Raw genomic sequence first — 16880 nt, forward strand, 5'->3', positions numbered from 1 at the left:
ATAAAATCATTCGATTTTGTTTTTCGCGAGATACGCCTGCGTGATAGGTCAGACCACAGTGCAACGAGAGAAAAAAAAATATAACGCATTCAAAAACTTTTCATGTAGCAACACTCGTGGCCAAAATGGACAATAATATTGAAATGGGTGTGCAACTTATCATTATGCCTTTTCCATTTTTAGTTCCGACTTCCAGTTGTTTTGCTGGCTAGTAACTATTATGAGTGTATATGATTAAAGCCGAAATAATTAATGAAATCATAGCGATCCTGCCGGTCGACAGTAGCACAAAAATAGTCGAATATCACATGTTAATCTACTTAACTGAATTGGTGTTCAGAAAAAGAAACAAACGCATCTAACAGTTTGAATAGATCTGCGTTTGTTCATTGTCATGTAACAAATGATTATATAAATATGAGTGTGTATGATTACAGCCGAAATAATTAATGAAATCATCGCAATCCCACCAAATGACAGTAGCGTAAAAATAGTTGAATAGCGCATGTTAACCCGTTGAGGACGGTTTGATTTTGCTACAACACGCATTTCCCATAGACAGCTGCCCGAGTACACTCCGGACTCGTCCTCAACGGGTTAATCTACTTAATTGAGTTGGTGTTCAGAAAAAGAAACAAATTCATTTAACAGTTTGAATAGATCTGCGTTTGTTCATTATCAATTAACACTGCATTTCACAATGAAGAATTTTTTCTTTCAGAATGGTCTACGAGGTACAGATTTGCACAAAAGGATCACAACATTCCAAATTCAACCTTGCGGCATATTTTTCAAGAACGGGTGTAAAAAACGCAAAAAGATCTTTGGAAGAAAATAAAGAACGCATTTTTTAATCCCTTCGGATGCAACGATCATACATTGTATAGGATTACAGCGGAAATGATTAATGAAATCATTGCATTCCCGCTGGGCACCAACAGCGTAACATACTTCGCAAGTTACGATAAACAACGCATGTATGTTACTCATTTTGCGCTGGTGTTTAGAAAAACTTAACAAACGTATTTTATACAATCTGATTTTGTTCGTTGTCATTTTACGATGTTCACTGTATTTCACGAACGAAAAAAAAAAACATTCTTTCAGAATGGTTCGATATAAGAGGAAGAGATAGGTGTAGAAAGAATCACGAATATGATCTTGCCAAGTAGGCCTACTTCTCAAGAACATAATGTGAACTATTATGAGAAGAGATTTTTGGAAGAAAAATAAAGAATTGACGCGTTTCCCTTTATTGTCTCAATAATAACGATCCATAATTGTGTAATAACAACGCAAAAGATGTTCTTATAAATTTGATTGACGGGTATGATTTCGTGCTTATAAATGCTTTTCTTTGTTTTTGATGCGTACGGTTATAACGAGGTAATATCGCCGGTCCCACGGACCTCGTTATAACGATTTTCACTGTATTATATATTTTGTCGGAAGCAGGAGGTTTGTAGCTTGTATCTCATCTTTCCCATATTTGAACAAAATGTGTCCCAAATACTAACAATGCACTTTCTGTTGTATGTACACATCTGAAATGCACATGATTGTGCAGTTTTTCCATTCATTTTACAGAGGAGACAGAACGAAATGACCCCCGCTGGACATTAAAAAGAGGTTAGAAATAGACCTAGTTGTCTTAAAACTATATTATCATGGTCTTACTCTTGATACTTTTGATTTATAAAAGCTCCTTGGCATACAATGCACCACTGAAAAAAAAATACAAAAACAATGTAATACTGATGTCCATGGGTTCAAGAAAATGGTGTACACTCATACTTCACACAGCAGGGCAAGAGAACCTTAACACTTGGGTGGCTATAGCGATCTGGCAAGCAATGTACAAAATGACATTTTCTGCAACAGTTCCAAAAGGGCGCCTCGCCTTTCTTCCATCCCCCAGGTAATGCCGGGGAATCAAGAATCAATATTCAATCCCCATTCACATTCACTGAAAATGCACAAAACCATCGCACAAGTAAAAAAAAAAAAAAAAAAAAAAAGTCAAACCTTGCTGCTGCACTAGTCTTTGCAAACCAAACCTCTCTGTTGCCAGAGAAAAGTCCTTTGAATCAGAGTGGCAGAAAAGCTGCAACTGAGAAAGACTGTTCTTCATCTATAGAAAGAAGTTGTGCTTATCAACAAACCAGTTAGATAAGAGTCTGGAAAGTTCTAGAGTGAAAAAAAAAAAAACTAAAATTTGACTGCTTCAACATCACAACTTTCTACACTTATGACTCCTTGAGATATTTTGATTATGCGGTCTTCTACTTAAAAGTACTGCTTTTTATCTTAGTTTTCATTGTTCAAAGAATTTCTCTACTGAGAAGGTTTTCTTATCCCTCGTGATCTTCATAAGAACATATTGTAATTTGTGACCTATCACCATATTGCAGCCATTATGTTGATTTATGTTGAAGAAAAATGTCTATAAAGATTTTTTTTTTTTTTTTTACTTCTGTCAAAATTAAAAAATTGATATCTAATCTGCCTCCTGTCTAAATTTCTTTGTCTAGGTATGCATTGAAATATATCACCTTTTGCTTTTTTTTTTAATCAAGCATTTATCCCGGCATTACTTATTGACCTTTTGTATTTCAATAGTGACTCATCACTGGTGACTACAACATGCATTTCAAGATTGTTGGTTTCTCATTTTCATTGTAGGTGTTAATTTCTACAGACAGCATCATTTGAGAGCTTACAGTCTGCAAAATTGGAAAAAAAAAAACTATATAAAAAAAAATCACAAAGAGACAAAATGGAGATGGCATCTACATTGTAGATCTGCTTCTCCAGATGAAATGTGACATGGGAAATTCCCAAACTCCCTGTAATACACAGTAAATTCCTTTTTCACTGTACATATCAATGCTTTGAATAAATATCTGTTGTTGCACCTTTTACGTAGAGTATAAAAACCCCAGTACAGTAAATTACACACATCACTTCAATACCAATTTTTAATAGTCTTCTGCAATGCTCCAGTCAACAAATATCTTCCTTTTTTTTTCCTGAACTTCTATTAACTTTGTACATTTCATTTTCCCAATTACATTTTCACCCCCAGGCCCTTTGACTCCTGAAAACATATGCTCTTTTGATAAATCTGACAAATGCCATCGCATGAAAATATAGATGAAAATGTCTACACCTCATGAGTTCATGGAAAACATTGTATGATTTATTGTAGACCACATCAATTGGCCCTTCACATTTTAAATCATGTACGTAGCAATTGCTCATGCAAACAAGGAAGTTAGCCCCACCAGAACTGTATCATCCTGAAAAAAAAAAAACCCTCAAAGAAACAAGGAATAAATTGTCACAAAGCATGGACATTCTCGCACGTTTTGCTTGAGTGGCGCAAGACGCAGAGACCTTTCTGCTCCCGATCGTCGGAAAAACGTATTTTCTTTGAACAAGTGCACTGTTGTTTACTTCCTGGTTAACACAAAAAAGGAGAATAATTGAGGCCCTTGGGCAGTGTCACCCCAAGACAGATTTGTTGTGGCTTTGCTCATGTCCTTTGTCAACTTGGGCTTCCTCTTCTGTTGGAGTGCTTGGCAGTGATTTACCACACGCCACCATTTCGTCGCTCGAGCATCTCCTTGCAAGTTGCCATGGCAACGGAGGTGCACACAGATGAAAAGGAGACTCATGTTGCTTATTGGTTAGGATTCTTCATTATGAAGGCGTGAAAGCCTTGCACAAGGCAACTAGATCAACGAGCATGAAATTGTTATGCACTGTGGAACCCTACCAAGCATGAAACGGAGGGTCCAAAATGGAGCACAGGAAACTCTATGTGTTGGACTACTGTATACGCCAAATATTTCGTGAGGTTTTTATTTTCGCGAATTTCATGAGTCGGGTGCTATTCACGAAATTAAAGACACACAAAAATATAGACTCTATTCCCGATGTAAATGTGACGTACGCGTGTCAATTTCTCCGTTCAATACAGGACTCCATGCTCGCAAATTTAACAACTCGTAAAATCGTCGGGAATTCCCGATTCACGAAAATTTAGACTCGCAAAATAAATGGCATATACAGTATTAAAGCAAACTTTGTCTGCTTCTTAACCAACTAAAGAACCTTTGCATTGAAAGGTATATATACAAACCCATTCCTTAAAAGAATGAATATACATGTACCATAGGTATTTTATGGGCAATTGCTACAATTCAGAGGTAAGAAGTTGCAACTGGTTCACTTATGACCTTTCACAATGCCTGTCCTATATATATCATTTACATAATACTCACATACACATACACAGCACTAATAGTCATGTGTACATGTAGACATATTTACTACTTATCAAAGAAAGAAATCTAGGAAGTATGGATGACGAATATCAGATTCACAAACATAATGCCTTAAGGAGCATCCCATAGGTATCAAAGAGGTAAAGAAATCTAGCATGCAGCCAACTGACATTTTATGGCAAAAAAAAAAGAAGAAAAGATTCATATCATCAATGATTCATTACCAGAATTAAAGATAGAAAGACAGAGAGAGCAGATCGAAGCCCTGAGCTTGGGTTTGATACTGTGATTCTCTTTGATGCCCTGTGCAACGACTCTGCCTTACTACCGACTGACACCTTTACATAATTCATCCCAGCTCAATCCTTAGGTTGTCGTCTATTCCCCTGTATCCCTTCTTCCCCCTGCCACCCCGGGACTATTTTTAGGCTCAGCTCTCTCCATCGAGCAAGCAACAAATCAACTCAAATTCCCTTGCAGAGCAGCGGAGGGTATCGTAGCCGCTGGGGCTTTATTGTGGCAGCTGGATCGGCGCGCGATGTCACCGAAATAAAGGACGAGATGCAGTGCAGGGTGTGAAAAAAAAAAAAAGACGGTGCTGCCGCGAGCAGCTGGTCAGATTGCAGCTAAGTGTGTTTATCTTCTTCCTGTGTTCATTCTGATGGGGGCAGCGTTCCATCCTCCAAAAAGATGTCTCCCTCCAGCCCCCCCCCCCCCCCCCCCGACAAGATGCCCAAAAAGCTAGGCACGTCTATAACAATGACTAGTGCACAGAATAAACCATTATGACAGGCTCTGCTACACTCTGCCTCCAAAATACTGTCTACTCCATTGCAGCTCTGCTATCATTTACAACCCTTAAGATGGAAAGTGGAAGCAGCTCAGTTCAGATTTGCTTACACCCATAATGAATGCCACACTACAAGAGCTGCGACAACCTTGGAATCTCTGAATTTCTACTTGTAGTTTAAGCGTATGTCCTCTGTTTACACTGCGCAGTAATCCGCTCCATCAGACGACGGAAAATCTCAAAAGTTCACCTAATTTGGTCTGAGATTTGCTGTAACATGACCCAGAAAGACGCCAGAAGCCAATCTAATATAGAGGTTTGCGATAGTTGCAGTTGCTATGGCGGCAGCCAGGATACAATTAATGAATGAGTGTCAAGTTCATACTGCAGTCCAAACTAAGATTAGTGGGACAGGATAATATTGGCAATCATCTCTAGGATACAAACGTGGCAAAGGGTCAGGCACAAATTACAGGATGCCACATTTCAGCACTGATATGTAAAATGAATTCTCTCTTCATAGTCATGCTAACGTTCAATTCAGCAGGAGTTGTCCACCAGCAAACCTCACAGGGGCCAGACCTACGCAGTACATTGTGGAAAATACATAATTATAAACACCCCTTCCATAGCAAATGAATGTATTGCATGTTTTGCATAATGTTCCATCTACAAAAATGTATTACTATTTAAACATGAAAATGTATCATTGATAATACATCATATTATGTGGATCTTTGTCAGAAGGCATGATAATGGACTTTTTGTAATGCATTCACACATTATGCATATTAAAGAGAAGAACACAATTTTTTTTTTTCTGAAAAAGTACTAAGATTTTCCTAGTACTTTGTCTTAACTTGCCACAAATAACAGTACCTGAGGCTGGTTCCACCAAAAAAGACTCACAAAATAGGCAAAACATGTAGGAATTTCAAATTGTTTGCATCACTTGAAAATAGTATCCATAAAGTAGAATACATTACAAAGTTCCCAAAATTGCCCAGCCTGGGTTTATTAAACTACATCATTAATAGTTCATCCTCGCAGAATATTGTAATGTACATCTCCCCCCCCCCCCTTTTTTTTTAATTCTCTGCTACAAAGCAAGGTGTGCATATGAATATGATTAAAGTGGAACTGTAACAGTCATAATTATGGACTACTGTTTTCCATGATTTCAATGCCCTAACATGAAAATAAAAACAAGCAAACAGCAGCTAATGGATTCTCTCATCTCTTTCACAATTGACTGAGCACTTCAAACAAAAACACTTGTTAGAAATATTCTGTATATTATGGTCCCTTTTCAATCAACTGTGTGCATTGACCTGAGAATGCACCAACTTTTACACCTTGTTCACACTTTTTATCAAGAATTATAATTTTAGATGGGTAAAGGGCAAATGCAATTCTTTCACTGCACCAACTAAAAACCAGCAAAGTATTAATGCAGATGATTTCAAGAAGAGGAATATCAAAAAGCCTGAGGCAGCGTCTAAATGTACCGAGGGCGTGAATACAAGAAGATGTTATCAAAAGGAAGCATACTGGTCTGCAAAGAGAAACAGGTTAGAGAACGGTGCATCCTAGGTGATGACATTTACTGAGTCTCCATCACTGTCATTCTGAATTAATGGATAGTGCCTCTATTTTCTGTAACGTACTGTTTGTTTATAACGAGAGTAATGTCCAACAATTAAAAGAGTATCTCTCCTCCGGGATGCATATTTGAGGAGTGTAAGAACACAAAGTTACAGTACCCTAAAGAAAATTCCTGCTCGTCACAAAAAGTACCCACGACTGGGAAATATCCATTTATAATGTCCACATGTGATCGCCCATGTTGTAGTGAGCAGTAGTGAGTAGTAGTGAGTAGTAGTGAGCTCGCTTACTTGTAACTGTGGATATACGCCCGTTGGCATGTTTACATTTCCTTTGCTTACGTATTTCTCTGTCGAATACTTTCTATTTCTATCGATATCATCTCGCTTCCTGATACACCTAATCATACGCGTGCCTTTCCAATTCAGATATACAATAGGAGTCAAGTCATATTCTTAGTACGGTATGCCACAGTATAGTATGGTACATACAGTACATGTATGCATGAACAACAAGCATGGCCAAACCAACAGTATGGTAGGGGAACGTGACTGCAATCCATAACACTAGATGATTAGCCTCACTAGATCAAGTCACTTGTAATTTTAGGCATTTTTGGGACTGATCTTCATATTCCTGTATTGGAGCAACTTTACACCCTTAAGATTTTTCAAGGACATTACCAGCACAATAGACTACAAAATGTGTACAATAGCAGAGAATCAAATTCCTGCATATAGATACACTTGTGCGTGTCAGGATGTAGCATACACAGACTTTTGCTTTAGAAGGTCTGAAGGATCTAGTGGAATCTAGAAAAAAGGGAGACCATCCCACTGTTGTCGAGCGAGGCTTGAACCTGGAAGCTTCTCGCCACTTTCTTCACTGTGAAGTTCTGACATCTGCTGACTGCCCTACCACAGATGGCATCTACCCTCTTACTCTCTCTCTCTCTCTCTCTCTCTCTGTCTCTTTTTCTCTCTCTCTCTCACACACATACACACACACACACACACACATGCACCCATCCTAACATCGATGCAAGCAGATTTACTAGGATTACAAAACAACCTGTTTGTTCACCTGCTACTGTACAGGAGAAAGCGGCCCGTGGTTGCCTGCACTCTTATCGCGGCGCCACGGCGGCAAACAGATTCGCAACCCCCTGATTCATTCATCAATGGACACCCACACACTGTCGTCATCATCTTCCGTCGATGCAAAATACCCACCATGCTAAAACTGGAAGACCTTTTTGGCCAATCCATCTCAAAAGCTAACAATTTAGGAGTTTTTACTCCAATCTTCATCATTTCCCCCGCCCCCTCCTCCTACGTTATGTGAAAATCAATCGTATGGCATCATGACTTGGATAGACAGAGAGAGCACTTTATGTGAATTAAAGAAAAAAAAAATCTAATTGGCACAACAACAATCACTACATGATGGCAACAGATGCAAACATTATGAAAAGCCCGGTTTAGTTTACAAACATCAATACATATATGTATAGAGAGATTTTTCACTTCTGGTTATAATCAATTTCAATAGATCAGTCTCCCACCACAAATCTAATTATATGACGCAATCTATCTAATGCGCAATCACTGCGTGACAAAAGAGGAATGACCTCGACAAAAGTTTGAAGTTTCTGTTTTCGGCTAATGAGAACAATTTTATTCAAAGAGGAAATCTGGAAAAGTTTAGTGATACAAACAATCAAGTAGAGAGTTTGTCCTATAGGACAGAACGCTGGATAAAATTTCAATATCAGCTCAGTCCTCCACTGTATGAACTCACTGAGGACGAGTCCCGAGTATACTTTGGTAAGTGTCTATGGGAAATGCATGTTGTAGCAAAATCAGCCCGTCCTCAATGGGTTAAACAGTTTTCTGCTAGATGCTGTCCTTATAAGGCTACTGCTAGTGTACAATGCAATTCTGAATAAATCATGATCTTACTCCATTTTTATGACTAACTCCCACAGCTCTCTTCTGCATCCACATAATGTCACAAATAATCTCTCCCAATACAAAAAACTCTCTTCTGTCCGTCCGTTCAATTTGTGGAAAGGATGATGGACGCATGCATGGGAGAGTCTTCTGTAACCATGGCAACGTGGATGAAGGATGAGGCATGCAAACTCCTGATGAAAAATGGAGGCATTTCCCCCCTTATCCATCCTCACTGTGTGTGTCTTGTTGATGACTTTACTTTCATTCACAGGGATATCTCTGGCGTTATCATGAAGGAAACATCTTCCCTTCAGCATGCTGGTAACCCCAGCTGAAGATCGCTACACACTTCGTCGTACTGGTATCGAAGGAACATCCTCACATGAAGATACACAGTTCATGTTGCACGATTATGCACCTGGCTGTAAGGTGCATCAAGACGTGTCACCAGAAATACAAATCTCCAAAGAAGACATAATACCACTGCAACTCGAAGAGGGAAAGTGGGCCTCATTCTCATTGCGAAATATCGCGACATTTCAATATTGCCCTGTCTGAGTCTTCAATTTTACATGGCAGCGAAACAAAGAAGCGTGATTGGTCGCGAGAGTGCTCCAGCAGCTGTATTGTAACGAGAGAATGGCCAACTAGCTTTACATTTAGCCTGTGCCCACGGGGTAATGAAGGCATGTGACACATATGACACTCTTTTCTGTGGTTAGTGTTTCCACTGTAAAATGTCACACAATGTTAGATCAACAACAACAACAGCAACAAATTTGCACTCTGCTTTTTAATTTTTCAGTCAACATTTCCAGCTTGATTCAGTTCGGTTGCCCAGCAACATTCTCCCAACTTTCGGGAAATTTCTGCTGTTACCATTCTGTGCTGGCAGTGTGAATGGCCCACACAACACTTTTTTGTATTAATATGCAATATGTGACCCACTACAGCAAAATGATCAAAAAGTTTCTGACGGCTCAGCACAGACAATCGAATTTGAAGTCAGGTCATCAAAATCATCAAATTTCAAATTTCTGCTTTTGACATAATTTTTGCAGTCTGATGCTTCGTCTATCAACTGCCAAAATTTAAAAGCTGAATGATCAAAGGAAAGGCAAGAAATTCACGTTTTCTGGGCCATGATTTTCTGACTTTCAACAGAACAGAAATGTGTTTGAAGATTTGGATTTAGTGCCGCAGACAGACTACGCCCCAGCAACGAGGAAGTGATCTTATTGGTCAGTGTGTGGCATCCTGGTTACTGACTGAATGTGCGTAGACCACTGGTGTTAAGCTTGGATGAACATTGTGGAGGTTGCTAAGAGCGTACCTTCTATTGTCAAGAGGAGAAAACTGTGTTACCTCCCCTCGAGCACGATTGCGTTGGAAGGAAAACTTTGAAAGTGGTTTTCTTGAAGTGCTGATTTCCTAGACCACTTGACATGCTCTCATAAAATCATTGATATCTCTGCAACCAAGTACTTTTACAAGTCATGTTATATATGAAATTAAAGCAGAAGAGTAAGGGAATAATGTCATGTCATTTTCAGACAATCAACCTCACCAACTTTTGGATCTTTTTGTTGTAGCGGATCACATATAATAAAGTCTCCCTCATTTATAGTTACAGGGGAAAAGCTACATTTCCTGAAGCAGTAAGGGGGGGGGGGTAATGAAACTTGAACCATATTAAGATGATTGCTATGGCTCCAGCTTCTATAACATCACTCACAATTTTTGGAATTTTAAATTCTCGTCAAATGACTCCTTGAGGGAGGAAAGAACTTGGCAGCAAAGAAAACCACCCCCCTGACAGCGTTCTGGTGCACACATAATCAGTTTAGAGAATTATCCACCTCCTCAGTCTAAAACCCTATTCAAACGGGAGAATAAAAAACTCCCATTTGACAGACAGCATTATGGAAGCTTTATTCTTCAGACACTTCATTTGCCTTTCAGGATTAGGGAGATGTTTTATTGCTGTCGCCATAGTTACCAAGTAAAGATAACATCAGACGAATGCCACAATCATAAATCGCTGCCTCCCACTCTCACAAAAAGAGTTAGGATTTCAGGATCTAAATGCTTTCAATTTGACACTCTACAGAGTATAGATATAAATGCTTGGAATGATATTCCCTTTAGTGTTCTGCAAAAATATTATATATCACAAAACTTCATGATATCAGATTGAAAAAAAAAAATCTCAAGTGACTGAGCTGTTCAATGGGAGAAAGAAGAATAATGCGATCATTTGCTGGTGCTTTAAGGATAATATAAATTCACTTAAAAATAAAATAGAAATAAACAGTTTGATGAATGTAAAGAAAAATATAAAAAGAGAAGAAAAATTATGACTATTAGAATAAATGGTGGCTCAAAGGGATTCTTGTTTGTTACATTATGACTCTCACCGTCACTTTTAAAGGAAAGAATTGACTCACTTCGTCGGGGGGGGGGGGGGGGGGGGGATAAAATGTTCTTGAAATGCAGTTAGTAGAGTACTGGTTGAAGAGAAAATATGAAGTTTTGAGGTGTCGGACTGGTATGCCAGTATCAATTTTATCAAACATCCCATACCATTAAAAGTTTCACAGCACCATTCATTGCTTTCCTCCCTCACTGTAATTAAAAGTAACTTTCCATTTCGAGGTAAATTCTATCACGTAATACTTCGTACAAGCTTCAGAGGGTTGCATATTCCTCGTGCTTTAGGCAGGAGCTTCACACAGGTGGAAGATTCAAAGTCTATTGTCATGATAATGAGTTTGAGTCTTCGAGTGTATATAAAGGAGGTGGATATTCCACGCCTCTCATCTTTTTCTTGTGTGAACGGCAGGAGGTTACGTCTTCGATCTTATCATACGCAGTTTCTCAACTATGGATATGTCGGAAGTCGGGGGACAGTCGACGGGCCCAGTCCCGTCCACAGCTGCTGTGCCGTCGATGGCGGATTTCGAACTGTTAAAAACGCAATTGGCAGCTTTAATGGAGAACCAACCATCTGACGCTCAACATCCCGCCGGGCAGCATGCGAAGCATGTGCCCCAAACTGCCGGCGGGCATCCTCGGCGTAGCCGGGATGATGAAGATGACTTGTTAAGCATCTTTGCGGAGTCGTCTGTTGTATCAGGCGTGTCGTCCCCCAGCCGTCAGGTCAGCTATGACCCAGAAGCGGACCTTGAGATTTTCTCCCCTGCACAAGTGAACAAAAACACTGGCTTTGACTCTGACGACGAATTATATGGTCATGGCCCCGAGGTGCTTGGAAAGCCCGTTTTCGACGCACTTTCTACCCGGCTAACAAAAGCCGTGACCATGCCACCAAAGACTGAGTGTCTTGAAAAACTGGATAAGCAATATCTGACGCCTGCAAACGCCCCGGCGCTGTGTGCCCCCCGTGTCGATGAACAGCTATGGGCGTCCATTCCTACCAGAGCTAGAGCGGCCGACTCTCGAGCCCAAAAACTTCAAAAAGCCGTAGTGCGAGGAATGATCCCTTACGCCCATATCCTGGCAGAACTTCATGATGCTGCCGACGACAAGAGGGCAGTTGATGTGAGCCGCGTCAAACGATTGGCGCTGGATGGGATAACGCTGGCGGGACACGCCACGTATGAAATCTCGATGAAGCGTCGAGAAGATTTAAAGCCATCTTTCAACCCAAAGTATCGGGGAATTTGCAGCCGAACCGTGCCAGTGGGTCAGACACTTTTCGGTGGTGACCTTTCGGCGACCTTGAAATCAGTGGGAGATACCTATTTGGTGGGGCAGAAGATCGCCCCGTCAGTAGGTAGATACCGCCGCCGTTTCGGCAACCTCACGAGTGGCAGACGTCCGGCGTTTCGCCCGTATGACAACTACCGCGATACGCGGTCAGGCAACCGTCACGGACCTCCACAGAGATCGTTCCGGCCTGCCACGATCTCTCGTCCTCCCCCTCCGAGATTTCGGGAGACTGCTGGCCAGCAGCGAAATGCCCGTGACGACTCTTCAAAAAACTAGTAAGTTCAAAACATCAACAATTCCAGGCAGGAAGACTCAGGTTCTTCAGACACGCTTGGTCGGCTATAACATCCAATCAGTGGGTAATTGATGCTGTCACTGGCTACAAAATCAATTTTGATTCTACTCCCAAACAATCACGAAGCTCCCTTTCTTTTCCTTTCTCCCACGAGGAGAAAGCTGCCATCGAAAAAGAAGTCAATTTGCTTTGCCAGAAAGGTGCAATTAGCGAAATTGCTAAGGGAGACGTTGCCTTCTTATCCACTATATTCACAGTTCCTAAAAAATCAGGAGATCTCCGACCAATTATCAATCTGAAGAACCTGAACGCCTTTGTAAAACATGAACATTTTAAAATGGAAACGTTCAGAGATGTTAAGGAACTGTTATCGCCATACGATTATTTAACGACAATTGATTTGAAAGACGCTTATTTCACAATTCCAATGGCTGATGAGCATCGAAAGTTTCTATGTTTTTCGTGGAATGGAAAATTCTACTGTTTCAATTGTTTACCTTTCGGCCTATGCTCGGCCCCACGAGTATTCACTAAAGTCATGAAACCTGTCATTTCGTCCCTTCGATGTAAGGGAATTCGTGCAGTTATTTATTTGGATGACATTCTCATTTTAGCACGTTCTCAAGAAGAGAGCGCACAAAATACTACATGTGCCGTCGAATTGTTGAAAAACTTAGGGTTCCTAGTCAACTTCGAGAAATCAAGTACTACACCTAAGACGGCTTTGATTTATTTGGGTCTTCAGCTAAATTCGGTTGAAATGACAGTTAGTCTACCTCTCGAAAAAGTGGTGAAATTAAAGAGTTGCGGTCGAATTCTGTTATCGTCAAACCGAGTTACTATCAGGGACCTGGCAAAGTTTATTGGTTTGATTATTTCCACTTTTGATGCGATCCCTACGGGGCGGCTGCATTTTCGCACATTAGAATGGTTCAAGACAAAGGAGCTTAAGAAATCAAACGGAAATTTCAACACTCATGCCCAGCTGGGGAAAAAGGAGCTCCGGGAGATATCCTGGTGGGTTTCTCAGCCTATTGAAAGTTTTCAGACATGCTTAGTTTTGCCCGACATATCCATGACAGTGAGCACTGATGCAAGTAATTCAGGCTGGGGAGCCTTTTGTGAGAATGACGGCTCCTTTGTTCAAGCTAGGTGGTGGCAAGACGAATCACTTTTGCATATTAATGAGCTTGAACTCCTCGCAGTGTATCGAGGAATCCAAGCGCTCTGTGATGTAATTACCAATACACACATTCACGTGAAATCAGATAGTAACACAACAGTGGTTTACGTGAACAAGATGGGAGGAAATACCCCAAATCTAGACTGCATCGCAAGGGAAATTTGGTCGTGGTGCCTTAGTAGGAATGTTTGGCTCTCGGCCTCTTACATACCAGGCATTCATAACATTGAGGCCGACACTCTGTCTCGAAAGGACATGAACAAAGAACTTAGCCTTCGACCACATATTTTTGCGATGGTTCTGTCTAGGTCATTTACACCTGATGTTGATTTGTTCGCTAGTAGACACAATGCCAAATTGCAGATGTTCGTGTCATGGAAACGCGATCCACTTTCATGCGCTGTTAACGCATTTTCTTTATCATGGAGTTCGCTAACCCCATATCTATTTCCACCTATTTGCATTCTTTCTAGAGTCCTGCACAAGTTACATCAGGACAGCTGCCAGATGGCGCTGCTCATCGCTCCATTGTGGAGAGCCCAGCCCTGGTACCCCATCCTCCTCGAGTCATTAACAGCCCCGCCCATTCTCCTCCCACGGGGTTGTCTAGAGCCCCTCCCCACGACGTTGCCAGACATCAGGCTAGTCGCCTGGACCATCTCGGCGAACAGTGGGAAGCAGAAGGCTTTTCGGAGGACGCTAGACGTCTTCTCTCCCGCTCATGGAGGGAAAATACCAACAAACAGTACGAGTCTGCTTGGTCCCAGTGGCTACATTGGTGTAATAGACGATCGTTTGATCCGTTTAACCCAACTATAGTTCATGTTGTTAATTTTTTGTCTTCCCAAAGTTTGGGGAAGAGCTATTCTACAGTGAACTGTTATCGATCAGCGCTGTCATCTGCGCTACCACCTATTAATGGTTTTTCTGTTGGAAAGCATCCGCTTATCATACGATTGATGAAGGAAATATTTAATGAGAAACCTCCGAAACCGAGGTACACGAGCACTTGGGAAGTTTCCAAGGTTTTGGACTATTTAAGTTCCTTAGATGTTAATGAAAATCTCGATTTACTCCAGTTGAGTGAAAAGCTTATTTCTCTTACTGCACTTGTTTCAGCTCAAAGAGTTCAGACGTTAGGTCTTCTTGATACATCGTACATGACTGTAAATGATGAATGTGCAAGTTTTCAAATTATGGGTTTGTTAAAGACAACGTCACCCAAGGCGAATATCGCTTCCCAGTCGGTTGAATTACCAGCTTACACTCCAAATGAAAAAATTTGCGTTTTGTCTACTCTAAAGGAATATCTCAAACGAACGGAAGTGGCTCGTCAGGCTAATAAGGAGACAAAGCTTTTTCTTTCGAGGAGGAAGCCACACAACAAGGCGTCGAACGCCACAATAGCAAGATGGTTAAAGAATGTTCTAGTCAAAGCAAAGATAGATGCATCAATTTTCTCGGCCCACAGCTATCGTAGTGCGGCCAGTTCAGCTGCCTTTTGCCACGGTGTTTCGATCCATGAAATAATGGCTAGAGCAAACTGGTCAAACTCCAGAACCTTTAGGGAGTTCTACTTTAAGCCTTCTACAGAACAAAATTTTGCGTCCACTATCCTAAATCTTGGGACCTAGACGATCGTGAATGATGTTTGTGTATAAACTTGAATGTGGCGACATGTGTTTTGTTTAACATTGTATACAACAGTGCCTTCATGTATAACCTCTGACATATACAGCGACTTAATGTTATTACCAAGATTATTGTAACAGCCTTGTATTGCCGCTTTGCTATCCAACTTGTCAACTGATGTTATTATTTTTGGTCGTGGTTCTCACTGAACGAAGTGTGAGTATTAAAACTGCTCAGAAATACACATGAATGCTATTTTGCCATCTGTGTTTTCTTTCATAGTTGCCATTTGTACTGTATGACATACAAAACAGTTCCCGTGATGCTCTTTGAATTGTTATGCAACCCTCTGAAGCTTGTACGAAGTATTACGTGATAGAATTCCTAAATTATGCGAATAAATGAAGTATAATTAGAATTCTATCAGTAATAATGAAGTACAAGATGAGGAGGGTCCCGCCCACACGCTGCATACATACAGCATTGATAACAACAGGTCTTATTCCCTCCCCTTGTTCCGCACGGAAACTGTTTATCTTTCTGATGAGATTGTGATTGATGAGTGATAATGGCATTTAAACGCAAGGCCCCTTTAGGGCGAACATAATACACAGTGCATGTGCCTGTTGAATTGAATGACTGTGGTGTCTTTGTTTTCACGTAGTCGTGATGTTGGAAAGGTCCTTTGTTCACACTTCGAAAGATGAGAGGCGTGGAATATCCACCTCCTTTATATACACTCGAAGACTCAAACTCATTATCATGACAATAGACTTTGAATCTTCCACCTGTGTGAAGCTCCTGCCTAAAGCACGAGGAATATGCAACCCTCCTCATCTTGTACTTCATTATTACTGATAGAATTCTAATTATACTTCATTTATTCGCATAATTTAGGAATTATCCTTCAGACAAGATACAGAACGTGTCGTCATGGTAACCAGGAACGATGCCACCAGAAGACTCTGGTTCCAGCTTCAGGAACTGTTCCACAATTTCTTGATTGAATATTCCCAAGTCTCATGCTTCTCATTTTTAAGAAAATCTGCACACCTTTATGAAAGGTTATCTCTTCCTAAATTTTTCTTGTCCATCAGTAACAGCAATTGTCAAGAAAAATAAACTAGATAAAAACTTGGAATTTCTTTTGGAATATGCCATAAAGGGACATAGATGCACAATTGACAGGAGCTACGTATCTTTATCCCCCCCCCCCCCCCCCCGCGTTTCATTTGCTGAGGATTTAGGAGATCAGCCTGTTGTCATGGTGATGCAGAGAGAGAGAGAGAGAGAGAGATAGAGAAAGAGATGAAAGTGATCTAAATAACTATTCATTATCAGTGTCTGACTCCTATTTTTCATCAATAATTCATATAGCCATGATCCCAATACATCTTAT

The 16880-nt window shown here is 40.6% G+C and overlaps 3 protein-coding genes across 3 annotated transcripts in view; 2 read left to right on the forward strand and 1 right to left on the reverse strand.

Annotated features, from left to right (window-relative positions):
* The window catches only part of LOC140231998 (protein kinase C-like), a 239156-nt gene that overhangs the window by 141416 nt on the left and 80860 nt on the right, over positions 1–16880 (reverse strand).
* On the forward strand, positions 11504–14411 carry LOC140231996 (uncharacterized). The gene is made up of 2 exons (XM_072312148.1): positions 11504–12646; positions 14323–14411. Coding segments are annotated over exons 1-2 (1125 nt in total). The 5' UTR covers positions 11504–11522; the 3' UTR covers positions 14324–14411.
* LOC140232405 (uncharacterized) lies at positions 14357–15823 on the forward strand. The gene is made up of 2 exons (XM_072312535.1): positions 14357–14415; positions 14460–15823. Exons 1-2 carry the CDS (start codon positions 14357–14359, stop codon positions 15481–15483), a joined length of 1083 nt encoding a protein of 360 aa, XP_072168636.1. The 3' UTR covers positions 15484–15823.

This window comes from Diadema setosum, chromosome 8 (assembly GCF_964275005.1).
Source record: "Diadema setosum chromosome 8, eeDiaSeto1, whole genome shotgun sequence".
NCBI classification, from domain to species: domain Eukaryota; kingdom Metazoa; phylum Echinodermata; class Echinoidea; order Diadematoida; family Diadematidae; genus Diadema; species Diadema setosum.